We start from the raw sequence: 19,397 nt of genomic DNA on the forward strand, positions 1-19,397 counted from the left end.
CCACAAATAATAAAAAATGAAAACCAATGACAAATTGTCTCAGAATATCACTCTCTACATCACACTAAAAGTTCATTTAAAGATGAACAAGCCCATTAATACCAAAAATGATGGAATTGTTTTCCAGCACTTTAGACTCTGCATTACCAGGTGAATATATTAAAACATATATATACTATTTAATCTGCTGTTATCCTTTCTGAAAACCGGTTAGCTGGTTGCTACAGTCTCACTTTACCTAGCAACCAGGCCGCAGTTTGAATAAAAACCCAGAACACATAAATAAATCCAGCTTGAGCAGGAAGTTGTGGTTGCTAGGGATTGCTGACGCCAGCAACCACACAGACTTGTCCACAATCTCAGCTGCGAGTCCCACCTACTGTCAGTGGGGTGCTGTAGCCATTCTCTGTCTTCTTTCACATCTCATATATATACGAAGGGTCGCGTTTGGAGCACCTTCAACCACAACCATATTCCCCATTCTGCCCCCTGTCAGAATCACGTACGCCCCAATGAAGCGCACGCCTGATGTCGCGGCGTATCACGTGTGAGAGGAAGGAGAGAAGCTGGGTGTAGCCGGAGCGGCGCGAGCCTATGCGTATGACGTCACGGTACGTAGCGGCGGCGCTGAGCGAGGAAGGAGCCCAGGGAGCGAACGCTCGGTGAGTCTCCATTAGTTCCGGGCGGTGAACGCACAGTTATATTTAGCTGCAAACAACCACTGACAGCGGTCGGATTTCTCGCTGCCCCGTCCGTCATCTCCGCTGCCCGGAGGGTCTCTCACAGGTGAGCACAGGGCCGCGGCCCGCCTATTCCTCCATATACACACTCGAACATGGGCTTCGCTGGGCCCGCATTGCGTAACTAAAGGAACACTGTGGGAGGAGTTTACGAATGTGCCCGCTTCGGCTACGCTGTATGCGTTACGGTTTCCTTTTGTTGATCTATTTGTGTTGAACGAGAAGCCTACGTTGTTTGCGTAACGCTAGTTTGATTAAGGCGGGGTTACGCCAACTACGTAAAGGCGGGAAACCCCCCTGCTACTAGCTGTTCTCATATTCCGGTTGTACCAGTTGGTTGGCAAGGGCCAGTCCAACATTTCCTTGGATAGGGGAATTGCCGAGTACCTATGTTATATAATAAAACTACATAGTTTATTGTGCCCGAGACGAGAACTAGCTGCGGATTTACGCAGTGCGCTCGTCGTACGTGAAGTAAAGGGGCGCCGCGGATTGCCTGTGTTATTCGCTACAGACACCGGACTGATCAAACCCGGCCGCTATGGACTTTATATCTGCCAGGGCTCCGGCCCAATACAAGATCATGTGAAATGGGCGGACAAGCGCTACGTAATAAACGCTGTTCGAGGGGGCGGGGTTTAGGTTACGTTGTTTGAGGAACTTACGCCTGATAATCGAATCTGGTTACGCAGCGTGTTTCTATTCGCACGAATTGTGGCTCTACGCAATTTGCGTAAGCAATAACCAGATTCTGCTGTTTTGAGCGTGTGCACTTCTGTAAGTTCTTAAAGGGCCGCTTACATCACTGTACTGTATGTGTTTCTATCTGTCCAGTAAATGTGCATTGGAAGGCACTGCTCCATGTGTGTCAACCAGGGGCATCTTTGTACATCACATGGAGATGTCTCATAACAGCAGGTTGTTCACCGTCAGATAATTAACTAGAAATAAAGACTTTTTCCAATTACTTTCTATGTTCTATATGTGACTGTTTTTTTCCCCTAATATTTAAGTGTAAAGATTCATGTTTCACCCCCTTAAGGCAGAGACACAGTCGTCCGACAAAAAATCGCTTCTTATTTGGCGACTAATCTCCCCCAACGGCCTTCCCGCCAACAGCATGGCACTTAGAGCGCTTCGTTTTCAGAAGTCGAAGTTTCCTCGGGAGGCGACTAAGGAAAAATAAACCCTCCAAGTGCCATCCCGCAGGCAATTTCGATTCTAGCTGGCGGGAAGGCAGTTTGGGGAGATTAGTCGCCCAGCAACAAATCGCCTCTTCTTCGGGCGGCTGATTTGTCGCTGGGCGACTAATCTTCCCGAATTTCCCGCCCTAAAGCAGCTATGGAAGGTGGGGTCGCCAACTCTTAAACTGTTCTATATTGATACATTTAGGTGATACGTTTCTTATCTTTGTCCTTGCTGAGCAGAATCCCTGAGTTTCATTAAAATCAGCTGTTAGAATTGATACAATAGTTGCTAATATTCTATATATATATATATATATATCTATCTATCTATCAACTAATGTAGCAAATTGTAACCGTTCAAAATCTGCTACTGGATCACTGAGCTGCCAGACTGAGACACGAGAGACAAGAGACACTTTTTAAACTTAAATTTTGGGGAAACAGTAAAAAATAAAAGATAGAAAGCGATTGAAAAAAGTCTTTGTTTCTGGTGAACAATCTGAAAACAAACTAAGTGAAAAGGTGTAAGGGCAGAGGCACATGTGTAGATTCTGGGAGATTTAGTCGCCTGGTGACAAATCACCTCTTCTTCAGGTGACTAATCTCCCCGAACTGCGTTCCTGTCGGCTAGAGTCTAAATCGCTGTCGGGGTAGCACTTGGAGCGCTTCGTTTTCTGAAGTTTCCTCGTGAGGCAACTTTGGTCGACTTTGGAAAACGAAGCTCTCAGAAAGCCATCCCGCCAGCAATTTAGATTCTAGCCAGCAGGAACGCAGTTCGGGGAGATTAGTCACCTGAAGAAGATGTGATTTAGATTCTAGCCGACGGGAAGGCAGAGACTGTCTCCCCGAATCACACGTGTCTGCCCTTAGGAAGGTGAACAACATACCTTACATTTCACCTTATAGACTATAGATGGTATCATTTACTGTGCCTCTGTTATCTCAGTTGGGATGAAAAGTCTTGCTTAAGGGGCAGACAAGCAGATTCGGGGAGATTTAGTCACCAGGCGACTAATCGCCTCTTCTGCGTGGCGACAATCTCCCCGAACTGCCTTCCGTCTGCTTGAATGAAGAAACGCCTGCGCTAATGCACTCGCGGCGCTTCGATATCCGAAGTTGCCCACACGAGGAAACTCTGGGCAACTTCGGAATTCTAAGCGCCGCGAGTGTATTTGCGCAGGCGATTCTTCATTCAAGCAGACGGAAGGCAGTTCGGGGAGATTGTCGCCACACAGAAGTGGCGATTGGTCGCCAGACGACTAAATCTCCGCGAATCTGCTCGTCTGCCCCAACCCTTAAGGGTTCTAAAGTTTGAACCTTATTGATGCATGTTTTATCTTGTTTTCCAGCCTTCAGTCTATGGGCCCACGGGCTGTTGTGTATTTTTGCAGGCTGAGAGAAGCAGATCTGCTCAGTGCCCCCTGCTCCATTGATCTAAATTAAATCAAATAATCGCCGGAAGTGTTTACCTGGAAATCGGGTGCATTGTTTTTGTGTCAATCATTGCTAGTTTTATCTGCCGTACATAGATACAAAGTATCACTCATGGACAAGTACTATATAAATCCACTCTTGCCCTGCCAATGTTCTGTGCTTGCTGGATATCCACATAATAGCTGCACAGGAAGATCAGTAAAGCAAATTGATTACTCCTGACTGATCTGTCCATTTTTTTTTTTTTTTTTTTTTTGGATTGAGTTCCGGACACTTGCTCTGTTGTTTTTATTAATAGTTGGATTCCTTTTTAGTACAATGCCAGCCTTCAAACAAAAGCTGTTTGATTAACATAAGGGTGTATAATAATAAAATGAAATGTATATTGTACATTAAAGGGGTGGCTCACCTTTAAGTTAACTTTTAGTATGTTATAGAATGGCCAATTCAAAGCAATTTTTAAATTGGTCTTCATTATTTATTTATTTATTTATTTTTTATAGTTTTTGAATTATTTACCTTTTTCTTCTGAACCTTTCCAGCTTTCAAATGGGGGTCACTGACCCCACCTAAAAACATATGCTCTGAAAGGCTCCAAATATATTGTTATTGCTACTTTTTATTACTCGTCTTTCTGTTCAGGCCTCTTCTATTCATATTCCAGTCTCCTATTCAAATGATTGCATGGTTGCTAGGGTAAGTTGGACCCTAGCAACCAGCTGGCTGAAATTGCAAACTGGAGAGCTGCTGAATAAAAAGCTAAATAACTAAAAAAACACGAATAATAAAAAAATGAAAACCGATTGCAAATTCTCAGAATATAACTCTCTACTCCATACCAAAAGTTAATTTAAAGGTGAACAACTATTTTAAAGGGACATTAAACTCCTCCTTTCAACAGTGGTTCACCAAATAGAGCTGGTGCTGAACATAGTTTTTCATATTGTTTTAATTATGAAATATGTATGGGTTTTAATTATAATAAATTTATTTCCTAATTTTTAAAACTTACCAAAAGTATGTTCAGCTTAAGCCCTTTTCATGGAACCATTGTTGAAAATGGGGGTATACTGTCCCTTTAAAGTTTTTATAAGTGTAATTTTGAAAACAGTGTCTGGCTGTTTATATTGGCTGCAATGTTTGTTTTGACTCCTTAAACTGTGTAGCAGAAGCCAAGCTGATCAGCAGACAAATGCCTCCTGCTACATTATATTGACACCCAGAACTAGAACACAGACAGGGACAGACAGATACTGTTTTCAGTAGCAATTACAGTTACAAATACATTTGAGCCCATTCATGTGTATTGGAAAGTTGCTCAGATTTTTTTTTCATCATGTAAAAATTAATTTTGTGAGTTCCCCTATAAAATATGTCTGATTTGTGTTGCACAGTTTTGAGTGTTGCCAGTTATAGGGGGTCATTTATCAACACTGTGCAAATTTGCCCATGGGCAGTAACCCATGGCAACCAATCTAATTGCTGCATTCGTTGCTTTACTCGCAACTGCCTTTAAAAAGCCAATCACTGATTGGTTGCTATGGGTAGGAACTGCCCATGGGCAAATTTGCCCAGTGTTGATAAATGAGCCCTACTGTGTAAGCAGCTGGTGGTTGGTTGCTAGGTTTATTGATACTGGCAACCATTTAGTTATATGGATTGCAGTAGTGTTTCTGGAGCAAACTGATCTGTTTTACCAGTGCAGGGCAACACTGCATTATATTTTCATTACTTTAAAACACTCATTTTTTTTGTTACTGTTGCTTTAAGAGCTTCTATAAAAAGATATGGCTGAAGCAATTCTGTTTCTAAGAACACTACTACTAGTTGATTTTTGGATTGTATTTAGCAGCAGTTATTCTACAGCTACATGCCGGGTTCATTTCATATATAAGTTGTTTCAGGTTTTCCAATTGTTTTTGTTTTATGAAGTTTAACTTTGACTTTAGTTTAGAATAACCAAAGGATGCTGTTTCTATTTTTGAGCTTTGACAGTGATAAAATGCTTTGTATGTCGTACTTAAAGGAGAACTAAACCCTAAAAATGAATATGGCTAAAATGCCATATTTTATATACTGAACTTATTGCACGAGGCTAAAGTTTCAGCTTGTCAATAGCAGCAATGATCCAGGACTTCAAACTTGTCACAGGGGGTTACCATCTTGGAAAGTGTCTGTGACACTCACATGCTCAGTGGGCTCTGATTGGCTGTTGAGAAGCTAAGCTTAGGGCTCGTCACTAATTATCCAGCAGAAAATGAGCTTCCCCTGTAATATATAATTCTGATGCTAATTGCACTGGTTTCTGTGCTGCCATGTAGTAATTATCTGTATTAATTACTAATCAGCCTTATATTGTGACATTTCTATTCTATGTGTACTGTATATTGTGAGTGGGTCCCTAAGCTCAGTAAGTGACAGCAGCACAGAGCATGTGCAGTAAATCAGCAGAAAAGAAGATGGGGAGCTACTGGGGCATCTTTGGAGACACAGATCTTTACTGCTAAAGGGCTGCGGTTGCCTTGGGCTGGTACAGAAGCACAAAACATAATGTACAACATTTCTAGCTACATCTTTAGTTAGGCTTTAGTTCTCCTTTAACATGGAAAAGGCATCAGTATATTAAAAAGGGATGCACCGAATCCAGGATTCGGTTCGGGATTCTGCCATTTTTAGCAGGATTCGGCCGAATCCTAATTTGCATATGCAACTTAGGTGTGGTGAGGGAAATTGCGTGACTTTTTATCACAAAACAAGGAAGTAAAAACTGTTTTCTGCTTCCCACCCCTTATTTTCATAATCAAATTCAGATTCGGTTCGTTATTCGGCCGAATCTTTCATATTAACCTGTAATATACAGTTAGCATGTACTAGTAAAAGCTGTGTGTTTGCACAGGTTACATCACACATAACAGAAAAAACACCATTGTATTGGACAGAGCTTATGTTATTTTCTATGTAACCTGTGCCTTTTCTCCTTGTTTCCAGCAGCTTGAATGGCTGCCCCCATGGCTACACAGCAACTTGATTATATAAACTATAATAATCTTTCTGATGCAAATACTTTGCTTTTGCCAGTGTAGAGCAACAGTACATTATATTTGAATTACTTTGATCCACTTTCAGTTTTTGGTGCTGCGGTTCCTTTAAAAACAGAGGAGTCGGAGGTACCATAAAACGAGTCGAAGGATTTATGTCCCGAGCCTGTAGCAATGTCTCGCAGGAAAAATATTGCAAGTGTGTGGTTTGCTGCTGTGTTGCTAATTGTCCCAGCGTTATAAGGTGCCCCACTGTGCTAAACATCCGTAATTCCTTACGTTTATATTTGCCTTTACGTTTTACTTGCAATTTCTGCTCAGTCTGACTGCATTATCATTCCAATGTCATCCCCGTTCACCTGTATTGAGCTGCGTTCTCGTGCTACTGCTCACATATGATGACTCATTACTCGCATGATCCCGTGTAGTTGGATCACATGTAAATTGCATGCGGTTGCATCATGAGGATTGCTACCAGGTTGGTTGTGTTTGTTTGTCGGAAAACTAGCTACTCTGTATTGTTCAAAAGTATCCTGCCTGCCCAATGCCATTCTCAAACCAAGGGAATAATATGGAGTTTCTACACCCTTTGTTGCCCTAGTCTTCTAGGAAGATCTCCACTGGGTGTTGGAACGTTTAGAGAGATGTGCACACATGTTGGCTGATCAGGCTTGACTCACAGTCCAGTTGGTCCTACATGTGTTTGGCTAAGGTCATGGGCTTTGTGCAAGGCAGTCACGTTTTTCCACTTCTGTCTCGGCAATCCACCACTGCATGAAGCTAGTATTGTTCTTAGGTATATTATCCAGCTGAAAAAGCAGAGGGTTTTCCCCAATCTTGTGACAGAAGAGGAAGCATAAAATCGGCATGTTGTGCATTGCTGTGACTGTAACCAGGGCCCAAACTTTAAAAACTAGCACTAGAAGGTGATTTCTAATTCACCAAATTTTGCAGTCGGCATCAGACATTCAGGCAGTAGCGTTCTTGTTGAATCTACCAAACCCAGTCTTGGTTTTCCTTTGCTCCAGTGGTAGCATCCTGTAGGCTCATGGTATGCATGGAATTTTCTTTACCAGTGGATAAAATATGTGTACTAGTGATATACAGGCTGGCCCATTACTCGCATGTTGGGTGCGTTCTGGTCAACCTCAACACACCATTTGTGGGCTGGACTCTTTGGGCTGGACTCTTTGGGCTGGACTCTTTGGGCTGGACTCTTTGGGCTGGACTCTTTGGGCTGGACTCTTTGGGCTGGACTCTTTGGGCTGGACTCTTTGGGCTGGACTCTTTGGGCTGGACTCTTTGGGCTGGACCTTAAACTGCCAGCTTCCAGTTTTATAGCGCATGATTGTCCATGCCCCTTTTGTGATGTCATCAGTGGGGGGGGGTCTATAAAAAGAGGGGAGAAGGAGGGTTTGGATGTAGGTTGAGTTTTTATCAACCCGCATATCACTAATGTGTACCATGAACATTTTGCCACTGGAGCTGACACTTGTTATTTAACTTTTTACTTGGTGGCTGTCCAGTTTGCAATTTCAGCAATCTGGTTGCTAAGGTCCAAATTACCCTAGGAACCATGCATTGAATTGAATTGAATAAAAGACTGGAATATGAATAGGAGAGGCCTGAATAGAAGATAAAAAAAATTCTAATTTTCTAAACTCTGGTGAATTGGATCAATCTGGAAACTCCAATTAAAAACAAATTGGATCAGTATTTTAAAAACTCGATTCAAGAATTTCAAAGTTTCAATGTGACCCTTGATAAACTGCCCCTTAGATGGGAGCTAGCAGTTGCATTTAATACGGATTAGTTTGTGTGCTTGGCGAAATAGGTGCATCATAGCTTCAGCTTCTCATTTGACTAGTTGAATGCAACGAGTTCAAAATCCATTTCATCTTTTTATAATAAATTCAGTAGAGTGTTTGCTCCAGATTAAGATAAATCTCGCAAATTAAATGAGTTTTTTTTCAAAAAAAAAACTCTAATTGAATTTTAACAATTCCCTAGTCGAATTTGACAGTTTTGGCCATAAAAAAACTTGAAAAGTTAACTTAAATGTGAACCACCTCTTTAAAAACCCCATGCTTCTAATGAACGGTTCTTATGTTGATGTTGCTTCAGTTCTCGTGCTCTCAGTATTGAGTGTTCTTCCTGAGGACATTCATATTTAGGACAATTTTTCCCTTGAATTATATCTCTGGGCAGAGGGGAGGACTCTGCAATATACAGTACAAAGTCGTTATGAGCTCTAAGAGAAAATAGAAATGAAATAACTGCAGGTGCTTATTGTACACCGTTTTAATTGCGAAATTCAAGGTAGAACATTTTCAGACTCACCCGAAGCAACTCTTGAGTTTGCGGCCATTAGACTTGGGCATTGTCATGCACTTTGCTCAATAAAGAGATTGTAATGGATGATTCACCGTCTGCCCCTAAATAACATGATGGCTTGTGATTCATTCATTCCTTTTGCTGATTCAATTGGACATGCAAACAAATTCTATCCCACTGGATTGTTGAGCCCTGACTGCAGTTGATGATCAGAGGTGAATGGCTGATGCTGCAGGGGAAAACTGTCAATTTATACATTCCATGTGAGGATTCTGTGATTCCAGGTGAGGATTTAGTGGCGGTCTAGGTGCTTTTCGGCTCACCCCCTTGCAGTGGATGGAGCCATTTACATTGTGGATTATGGGAAGTTATTTAGGTTAGCAACCCTTAAGGTGCCCATACACGGGCCAATAAAAGCTGCCGACAGACCGAGTCGGCAGCTTATTGGCCCATGTATGGGGCCCCCGACGGGCTTCCCGATCGAGATCTGGCCAAAAGTCGGCCAGATCTCGATCGGATGGGACTAAAAATCCCGTCAGATTGCGGCCACATCTGTTCGTTGATGCGGTCCCGCGATCCGACCTCCCGTTCGTTAGGATCCGATCGTGGGCCCTAGGGCCCACGATCGGATCAGCCCGATATTGCCCACCTCAAGGTGGGCATATCGGAGAGAAATCCGCTCGTCTGGCGACATCGCCAAATGAGCGAATCTCTCCGTGTATGGCCACCTTTATGTTCTGATCACTTGTTTTACTTTTAGCAGGGTCTGACCTTTTTTTCATGAGCATTTAGGAGCAGTAAGGACAGTCACACACATCATTTTCTATGCTGGCAGATCTTCTCCCATCCATTGCCCACTAAAGCTTGTTTGATGACTTTTGGCCAGATATCGATTTGGAAAGCCCGTTGGAGGGCCCCATACACAGGGCATTAAGGTGCCGACTTAATCTGTCTACAGCTTACATCTGCCCATAGAATTGTTCAGTATAAAAATAAAAACTGGTTAAATAGATAGTACTTGCAAAATAAAAAAAAATGTTTCTAATATAGTTAGTTATCCAAAAATGTAATGTATAAAGGCTGGAGTGACTGGACGTGTAACATAATAGCCAGAACCCTACTTCCTGCTTTTCAGATCTCTCGGTTTCCACTGATTGGTCACCATTCAGTAACCAATCAGAGACAATGGGGGGGGCACATGGGTCATAAATGTTGCTTTTGAATCTGAGCTGAATGCTGAGGATCAATTGCAAACTCACTGAACAGTTATGTCCCACGTGGGCCCCCCCTTATAATCACTGACTAACTCAGAGTTAGAGAGCTGGAAAGCAGGAAGTAGTGTTCTGCTATTTTGTTAGACATCCAATCACTCCAGACTTTATACATTACATTTTTGCCTAACTATATTAGATACATTTTTGTTTTTTGCACAGCCTATCTATTTACCCAGTCTGACTTTTTGGCCACTGGCTATCTGCTTCAGTTAGAGGAGAGTCTGGACTATGCAATTTCCATGCTGCAACTTTGTTCCAAGCCTGAATTGTGCTACATTGCTTCAGATCTCGATGTTCTTCTACCCGGAAAGGAGTTGCATCACAAAATTGTCTGTGCTAACTGCTGAATTGATTCAAATTGTCTGTTTTTGTGTGTGGGGTGGGACACATTGCATACCTTGTCCTGTTCTGATCACACATGTAACTTGAACACACAGTCGGGAGAATACGGCATTCAGTTAATGGAATTATTCCGGCTCTGGTGAGGATAAATAGTTAAACTGTGAAGGTTGTTCCATTGCCACCTCTCAAGGGATGGTCCTACAGACACATGTTATTTTGGCACATTTTAGCCCCATAAAATGACACAGTTGGACTCTTCTGTTTTTGCCATTTGACCATCGTTGCTGACACTTTTTTTTTTATAACCTTCCTCTGGATCAACTGGCAGATAGGTAGGTTAAAAAAAGTAAAAAGATGGACGTGTGTTTTTTTCAACCTAATTTACTATGTTACTATATTACTATGTTACTTTATTGAACTCTGGAGCTTAGTGCTATCAATCTGGAAAATTGTGCTCTGCATCGTGGGAAACCCCTCTAATGACATGGAACTTACCAATGATCTGGTTCCCTCGCTCTATATTTTAATATACCCAAGGAATTTGTTTGCATAGTAAATCTATCACTTTAGATCTTGCTAGCTGTGTGTTCTGAGCTGATTTCAGGATTTTATTACCTTATCAGAATAAATGAAAATACTTTGGGGACAGCTGGGCTTCATAGGGATAAGTCACATATGCTGAACACATGTACTTCAGGAGAGCCCATACTTTACTAGTGAGATCTACTTTTAGTGATGATGTCCCATTATGATCTACATCCATAAAAGCATTGTTAGCATTCTGTTCCATGGAAAATATAAATTAAATATTGATTCATGAGAAAATGTATATTGCTATATTTCGCAAACCACTATTTCTTATGTAGCCGTAAACGTAATAAATATCTGAATGATGGGTATGAAATTTAGACAAGCTGTTTGTTTCCGCTGGCTAGAATGTAAATCGCCGGCTGGATGACACTCTTAGCAATTAGTTTTCCGAAGTCACCTCACGAGAAAACTTCGGGCGACTTTGGAAAACGAATTGCATCCCGCAGGCGATTTACATTTTAGCCGACGGGGAGGCAGTTTGGGGAGATTAGTCGCCCCAAAGAAGAGGAGATTTGTCGCCGGGCAACTAATATCCCCGAATCTGACCGTTGTGCCCTGACCCTAAAGGGGATGCCAGCTGGCTGAAGTCTCATTTTAAAAAGGTGTTTGTAACATATAGATATTAAAGGGATACTGTCATGGCGAAAAAATGTTTTTTTCAAAACACCAGTTAATCTGCACTGAAATCGGTTTCACAAAAGAGCAAACAGATTTGTTTATAGTTAATTTAGAAATCTGACATGGGGCTAGACATATTGTCAGTTTCCCAGCTTCTCCCAGTCATGTGACTTGTGCTCTGATAAACTTCAGTCACTCTTTACTTCTGTACTGCAAGTTGGAGTGATATCACCCCATCAGCAGCCTAACAACAGAACAATGGTAAGGTAACCAGATAACAGCTCCCTAACACAAGATAACTGCTGCCTGGTAGATCTAAGAACAACACTCAATAGTAAAGCCAAGTCCCACTGAGACACATACAGTTACATTAAGTAGGAGAGATAACAGCCTGCCAGAAAGTAGTTTCATCCTAAAGTGCAGGCACAAGTCACATGACTGGGGGCAGCTGGGAAACTGACAATATGGCTAGTCCCATGTCAGATTTTAAAAATTGAATACAAAAAAATCTGTTTGCTCTTTTGAGAAATGGATTTCAGTGCAGAAGTCTGCTGGAGCAGCACTATTAACTGATGTGTTTTGGATAGTATCCCTTTAAGGTAATTGCAGTCATTGATTCTCATGGGCAGGGCACACAGGGAATGACAAACATCTGTCTTCCCAAAACACAAATAGATTTCCCCTTCCCCGCCCCAGTTCCTTTCAAGGGGAAAGAGTACACTAATATTTCCCACAGTGTCATCATTCCCTTTACATTTCCCAGAGCTAATGTGTTTAATGAATCATTAATAAGTGACGTGTGTCCCCTGTGTAAGACATAAACCCATTGTATTCTCCAGAGTGTGTCTATTACCCCTCCTGTTACTTGTATAAATAGCAATAGTGTTTGTGAATGACCACTGCAGGGCAACAGTCCTTTGTAATCTCATGCAGAAACCCTTCAGTTTCGGCGTTACTGCCCCTTTAAAAATGAGCTTTGGCACGCCGGAGATCAGATATCAGCACAGTAATAAGTTACGTATTTTGCGTAAGTCCTTTCCTTGTATATGTGCCCGCTACGCGGTTTCCGTTTTGCTTCCATTACAGAGAGTTTCATCACCACGCTCCCTCAGCGGGTTTCGTCACTTCCGCAGCGCGGCTGTGAATTGTCTTTTACGTCCACTTTCCGGCATCTAAATTCTTTTTTTTTTTTTTTCTCCCTGCTACGCTTTATGTGAAGTGTAAATTGTGGGAATCCTATTCGCTGATCCATAGCGGTGGGGGGGGGGGGGACTTACGCCATAGGCGTAGGAAGACCATTGGGGAATCGGCCACTTACGCACATTGTGCGCGGTTGATTGCAGGAGCTGCGCAGTTTGCGTAACGCCGTGTCTCCTTGGCGGGCCCTGTGTCGGACGGTGAGTCCGCTAGTGTTGAGGCGCCTGGGTGCGGGTGTATATGGACATATACAGACCTAGCGGGCGCTCTATAGATGTAAATATGTACGCTGCCCGGTGTGGCTTAAAGGGGGAGGAGGAGCCCTTGGCCTGAAGAGAAGCCCCGAGCCGGCGCCATTTTCTGGGAGAGGAGGCCCGGGCCGGGGGTGTGTGTAACTGTAAATAGGAGCCTTTTTGCATGTCCGTCTGCAGTTGCCTCAGCTCTCCCATTGCAGCCAGTGACTATATAGCTGCTCTCACCGGCTCCCCAGTCTTTTATTTTGCCCTGTCCTTAAATTCCCCGGGCCCTGTCGTTTATTTCCCCGTGCCCTGTCGTTTATTTCCCCGTGCCCTGTCGTTTATTTCCCCGGGCCCTGTCGTTTAGTTCCCCGGGCCCTGTCCGTTTATTTCCCCGTGCCCTGTCGTTTATTTCCCCGTGCCCTGTCGTTTATTTCCCCGTGCCCTGTCGTTTATTTCCCCGGGCCCTGTCGTTTATTTCCCCGTGCCCTGTCGTTTATTTCCCCGGGCCCTGTCGTTTATTTCCCCGGGCCCTGTCGTTTATTTCCCCGGGCCCTGTCGTTTATTTCCCCGTGCCCTGTCGTTTATTTCCCCGTGCCCTGTCGTTTATTTCCCCGTGCCCTGTCCGTTTAGTTCCCCGTGCCCTGTCGTTTATTTCCCCGTGCCCTGTCGTTTATTTCCCCGGGCCCTGTCCGTTTAGTTCCCCGTGCCCTGTCGTTTATTTCCCCGTGCCCTGTCCGTTTATTTCCCCGGGCCCTGTCCGTTTATTTCCCCGTGCCCTGTCGTTTAGTTCCCCGGGCCCTGTCCGTTTATTTCCCCGTGCCCTGTCGTTTATTTCCCCGTGCCCTGTCGTTTATTTCCCCGGGCCCTGTCCGTTTATTTCCCCGGGCCCTGTCCGTTTATTTCCCCGGGCCCTGTCCGTTTATTTCCCCGGGCCCTGTCCGTTTATTTCCCCGGGCCCTGTCCGTTTATTTCCCCGGGCCCTGTCCGTTTATTTCCCCGGGCCCTGTCCGTTTATTTCCCCGGGCCCTGTCCGTTTATTTCCCCGGGCCCTGTCCTTTATTTTCGCGTGCCCTGTCTGGGACGGCCCTTTCAGAAAAAAATACCGCTGCAGAGCCTCTTAGTTGCAAAAGTGAAAAATGTAATTTGTTAGGTCTGACCCAATTAATGCAATTTTTCGCTTTTGCAAGTAAGAGGTGCTGCAGTGGTATTTCATCATGTATGTCTATGTAACCCCTGGCAAGGGTTTCCGGTCTGCTTTGCACCCACTTCACAAGTTCTTACAAGGTGGTTGAAGCACACACGACTTTTACTTCTCAGGATAGAAGCCCGTGAGCTTCTTTCATATTTGGATAATGGCTGTTGCAAGGCACAATGTAGCAGCCAATCAGAATGTCTCTAATAACACAGTAATGGGAATATATACAAGTCTCAGAATAATGTAATGCATCACTATCAATCTGCACAGTAAGGCAGTAAAGTGCGGACGCATTTAAGTAAAGAGACAATGTTTTATATATGAGATGAGGGTGATGATGTGTGTCTGTGCGGCTGTTTATACTTACAGTAGATTATTGTTAAACACCCAGGACATCACTAATAAATATATACTTCATATCGATGCACAGAAACGGCTCCCAAAACTGATCAAGCCAAAACTTTGTTTACTTTTAGTTTCTTTATTACATAACTTCCTAAAGAATGTGATTGTATTTATTGTATGACTGTCTAGCCTCCAGCCTGCTGCTGGGCTGTGTCACTACACTTGCTGGGAACCTTTTATGCATTTATTTGTTTTAGTTTGTCTCTTACAAAAATGTATTTGATATTCTTTGTTTAGTGTGTACTGAAATAATTCTTTCAGAAACCATTTTTGAGTCTATTAAAATAATTTGCCCCCTTGTACATTATTGCATTATCTGTTGTAAAACTCTGCAGGTTGTTGGGGCCTTTAATATTAAAGGACAATTAAACCCTAAAAATGAATATGTTTAAAAATGCTATATTTTATATACTGAACTTGTTGCACCAGAATAAAGTTTCAGCTTGTCAATAGCAGCAATGATCCAGGACTTCAAACTTGTCACAGGGGGTCACCATCTTGGAAAGTGTCTGTGACACTCACATGCTCAGTGGGCTCTGAGCAGCTGTTGAGAAGCTGAGCTTAGGGCTCGTCACTAATTATCCAGCAGAAAATGAGCTTCCCCTGTAATATAAGCTGATGCTACAGGGCTGATTATTAAATTCTGATGCTAATTGCACTGGTTTCTGTGCTGCCATGTAGTAATTATCTGTATTAATTACTAATCAGCCTTATATTGTGACATTTCTATTCTATGTGTACTGTATATTGTGAGTGGGTCCCTAAGCTCAGTAAGTGACAGCAGCACAGAGCATGTGCAGTGAATCAGCAGAAAAGAAGATGGGGAGCTACTGGGGCATCTTTGGAGACACAGATCTTTACTGCTAAAGGGCTGTGGTTGCCTTGGGCTGGTACAGAAGCACAAAACATAATGTACAACATTTATAGCTACTGCTTTAGTTTAACATTCCTTGTCCTTTAAAAACACATTTATAAACACAGTTTAACTAGGATTAGTTTTTTTATGGTTTTCTTGTCCTGTCCTTTTTAGCCCAGCAACTGAAAATCAACTGACCCCACAAGACCGCACACATTTTTGTTTTATTGCTTGTTTTTCTCTTCAATCCTTTTAATATTCGTTTTCCATGCTGACCCCCAAAGTGCTACCTGGTTACTAGGGTTATTAAGCCCCAGCAACCAGATAGCTGGGAAATTGCAAGCCTGACCTGTGACACAGGGACTGGGTCATCTAATGTTAATTGTTAAATAATAATTACTATATATAGGTATGGGATCCTTTATCTGGAAACCTGTTATCTAGAAAGCTCCTCATAAGGAATCTCCCATAGATTCCATTATATCCAAATAATCCAAATATTTAAAATGATTTTCTCTGTAATAATAAAACAGTAGCTTGTACTTGATCCCAACTAAGATATAATTAATCCTTATTGGAGGCAAAACCAGCCTTTTGGGTTTATTTAATGTTTCCATGATTTTCTTGTAGACTTAAGTTATGAAGAGATCCATTGTCTGGAAAACTCCAGGTCCCGAGCATTCTGGATAACCGGACCCATACCTGTACTTGCTTTCCCTCTTCCTGCTTTGTCAAGGGATATCATTTGTATTTTCTCCCCAGAAACATACAGGCAGGTTTTTTTGTCCTTATAAATGACTTTGTACTTTCAAAGGGGTTGTTCACTTTCCAAACACTTTTCAGTTCAATTGTTTTTAGATTATTCCCCAAAAATACTTTTTTCAATTACTTTCCATTATTTATTTTTTACTGTTTTTGCAAAACCTAAGTTTAAAGTTGAATGTTCCCGTCTCTGATCTGACAGCTCAGTAATTCAGACGCAGACTCTGAACTGTTACAATTTTGCAGCATTTAGTTGATCCATTTCTCAGCAGCATCTCTGGAGGATCAGCAACTATTGTATCAATTCTAACAGCTGCCTGTAATGAAACCCAGAGATTCTGCTCAGCAGGGACCCGTCCTGCGACCCGTCAGAGCCCATTTATATTATTATAATCCAATTTGCGGTCCCAGAACCGATCATTCGGATTCATCCAATATCGTCCAGTCGTTAGTGGCCATATCGGGTTAAGATGAGCGAATCTTATAGTGTATGGCCACCTTAAGGCTATTAACTAAATATCTTTTTGTCTTAATGAATGGATTGTGTGTTCCATGCAATTATACTGACCTCTATTTTCTGCATCTCCAGGTCACCTGTCTGTGCGTGAGATGGGAGCTACGCTATGTCAGCCGAGACTGGGCTTGGTACACGTCTGAGAGCCACATCTGTAATGGGTGACGGAGTAGAAGGGGCTCAGATGTCGGGCCAACAGCAGCCTGCCCAGCCCCAGCCACAGACCCCAATGATGCAAACCCCCCCTCCTGAAATCGCAAGACCCAACCAACCGAAGCGCCAGACCAACCAGCTGCAGTACTTACTGAAGACCGTGCTGAAGACATTGTGGAAGCACCAGTTTGCATGGCCCTTCCAGGTGCCAGTTGATGTGGTCAAGCTGAATCTGCCTGTAAGTACCAATACATTCACAGTGCCTGCCATTCTGAGGGAATTGGCCACATTGGACAGAAGACAACTTTGCTTTGCAGTTGGTTTATTCATTGGGTGGACATAAACACGAAAGAGACATCTGCACAGAATACAGTGTATATAGTGTTTCCTAGAGGAAAACTGTTCAGCAGACAGTATGATGAAAGTAAAGGAAGTCTAATGTTACTGCTTCTCAAAGTGTTCTATTGACTTTTAGATGGGAGCTGGCAGTTGCGTCTAATTCGGATTTGTGTGCATAGCGAAATAGCTGCATCATAAACAGCATCTCATTTGACTGAATGCAACAAGTTCAGCCCAAAATCCTTTCCATCTTTTTATAATAAATTCAGTAGACTTTTAGCCCACAAAATACCTGTGCCTTTCCCATTTGGTACATTTCACCCCTTTTTAATTCGGCTCAGCCAAGGATTCTGTTTGGCCTAACAATGTATTGTCATTATCTTACCTGGGACTGCAGCTGTGCACAGGAGTCTGACCCACTGAGGGGAGGGGCGTTGTATGTGGTTTTTGTGCCCGTCTGGTGGAAACAGATCGCCCACATGAAACGTTCAGGCAGGGTATGAGAAATCTAGCAATTTACACTCATTAAAACAGTGTTGTTGCTATCCTGTTTATTCTGCGTGCTGGTGAAAATGTTTTTGGTTCCCCCTCTATCTTGTGACTGGTGCCAAAGAGGATCCGCACTCTCAGGTCTTATGAAAATAATAAAACGTTTTATTGTTTAAATGCGACTAACGTTTCGGCCTCCACTGAGGCCTTTCTCAAAGTGTCCGCACTCCAAGGCGCACACTGTTGCGCCTTATATAGCTGGGGTGCACGGTTAGGATATATATAACATAATATTATATTATAAAATATTCTCATTTATTTCTGTTGCATCAATGTCCAATGTTTCGGTCCTTGTTAGGGCCTTTCTCAAGGATCCTTTTATATGGGATTGCTGGTTCTCATGAATATTGTGATATTTATATATATATATATATGTATATGTATGTGTATATATATATATATATATATATATATATATATATATATATATATATATATATATGTTTCTTTTAAAGGACCAGTAACATCAAAAAAATTTTTTTAAAAATTCGTTAGAATTCAACAACAAAAAACCACCAAGACAAATTAAAATTAAAAGTATGTTCTGAAATGATTAGTCCACCTTTCAAGTGCAGCAATGCCCTCTGGCTTGCAGTCGCCATCTTTGATTCCTCCTCGTCAATTCTGTGCCCCTGTAAGAATCCAGCAGTTAAGCACTTGCATGTAATAAATTTCAACTTGACATACACGGTGCTTTTTTTTGCTGAACATACTATGCAAATTAGAAAAATAAAAAGGTATGGGACAGCTCATGAATGCAGCACGCATGCGTTTGCCCCGGGAAATCAGTTCTACAGGAGAAATGGAAGCCGCAGTAAGAGAATACAGGTACTTGATACATTGCTGGCACTTTTCCGTTTCCCAAGCTCACTATGGAGCACAAAGCTGCTCTGGAGGAATATGGTAGTATTGCTATAATGGCGGATATTTTTAACCCATGTTTTTTTTAGAGGCTTTCCTTCTCCGCAGCTGAGATATGCCTGGCAGACTGTGTGAGGGACTCAATTTTATATTTGCCAGATCTTTGGCTTCTTAAACGTCATGGCTCCTATACACAGACAGATATAAGCTGCAGATTGTCATTATTATTGGTCAGTGTATGGGGCCCTCTGACATGCTTCCCTGATCGAGGTATAAAAAATAGGGATGCGTCGAATCCACGAATCCTTGGTGAAAGATTTGGCCGAATACCGAAACAAATCCTAATTTGCATATGCAAATTAGGGACAGGAAAGGGAAAAGTGTGACAGTCATGTGATTTCCCTACCCACCCCAAATTTACATATGCACATTAGGATTCAGAATCGGTTTGCCCAAATTCAAATCCTGCTGAAAAAGCCCGAATCCTGAATTCGGTGCATCGCTAATGAGAAATCCTGTTGGATCGAGGACCATATCGGTTCATTGATGCGGCCCTCGATCCGCCTTCCCGTATCCTTCTTGTTGTGATCCGATCATGATCCCTAGGGCTCGCAATTGGATCAGCCCAATATCACTCACCTCAAGGTGGCAATATAGGGGAGAGAATGCTTCTTTGGTGACATCGCCATTGAGCGGATCTCCCTATGTATGGCCAGCTTTAAGGCAGTGGTACATGGCAAGATTTGTCTCCCATGGTGTAATCTGCACT

At 42.6% G+C, this 19,397-nt stretch overlaps 1 protein-coding gene across 6 annotated transcripts in view; it reads left to right on the forward strand.

Moving 5' to 3' along the window:
- The first annotated feature begins 532 nt into the window (after nucleotides 1-532).
- brd4.L (bromodomain containing 4 L homeolog) overlaps nucleotides 533-19,397 on the forward strand; it is a 44,875-nt gene continuing 26,010 nt past the window's right edge. For 2 of the 6 annotated variants that reach the window (XR_001934734.2, XM_018251000.2), the window contains exon 1: nucleotides 16,810-17,117. Coding sequence is in view for 5 of the 6 variants with exons in the window: in XM_018251000.2 (XP_018106489.1) it covers nucleotides 16,836-17,117 (282 nt within the window). In the remaining variant the exon portion in view is untranslated. Of the gene's footprint in view, nucleotides 787-16,080; nucleotides 16,223-16,801; nucleotides 17,118-19,397 lie in introns of those variants that run through there. The other 4 variants (XM_041587125.1, XM_018250997.2, XM_018250999.2 and 1 more) reach the window with 4 other exon arrangements.

Source organism: Xenopus laevis, chromosome 3L (genome assembly GCF_017654675.1).
Source record: "Xenopus laevis strain J_2021 chromosome 3L, Xenopus_laevis_v10.1, whole genome shotgun sequence".
NCBI classification, from domain to species: Eukaryota; Metazoa; Chordata; class Amphibia; order Anura; family Pipidae; genus Xenopus; species Xenopus laevis.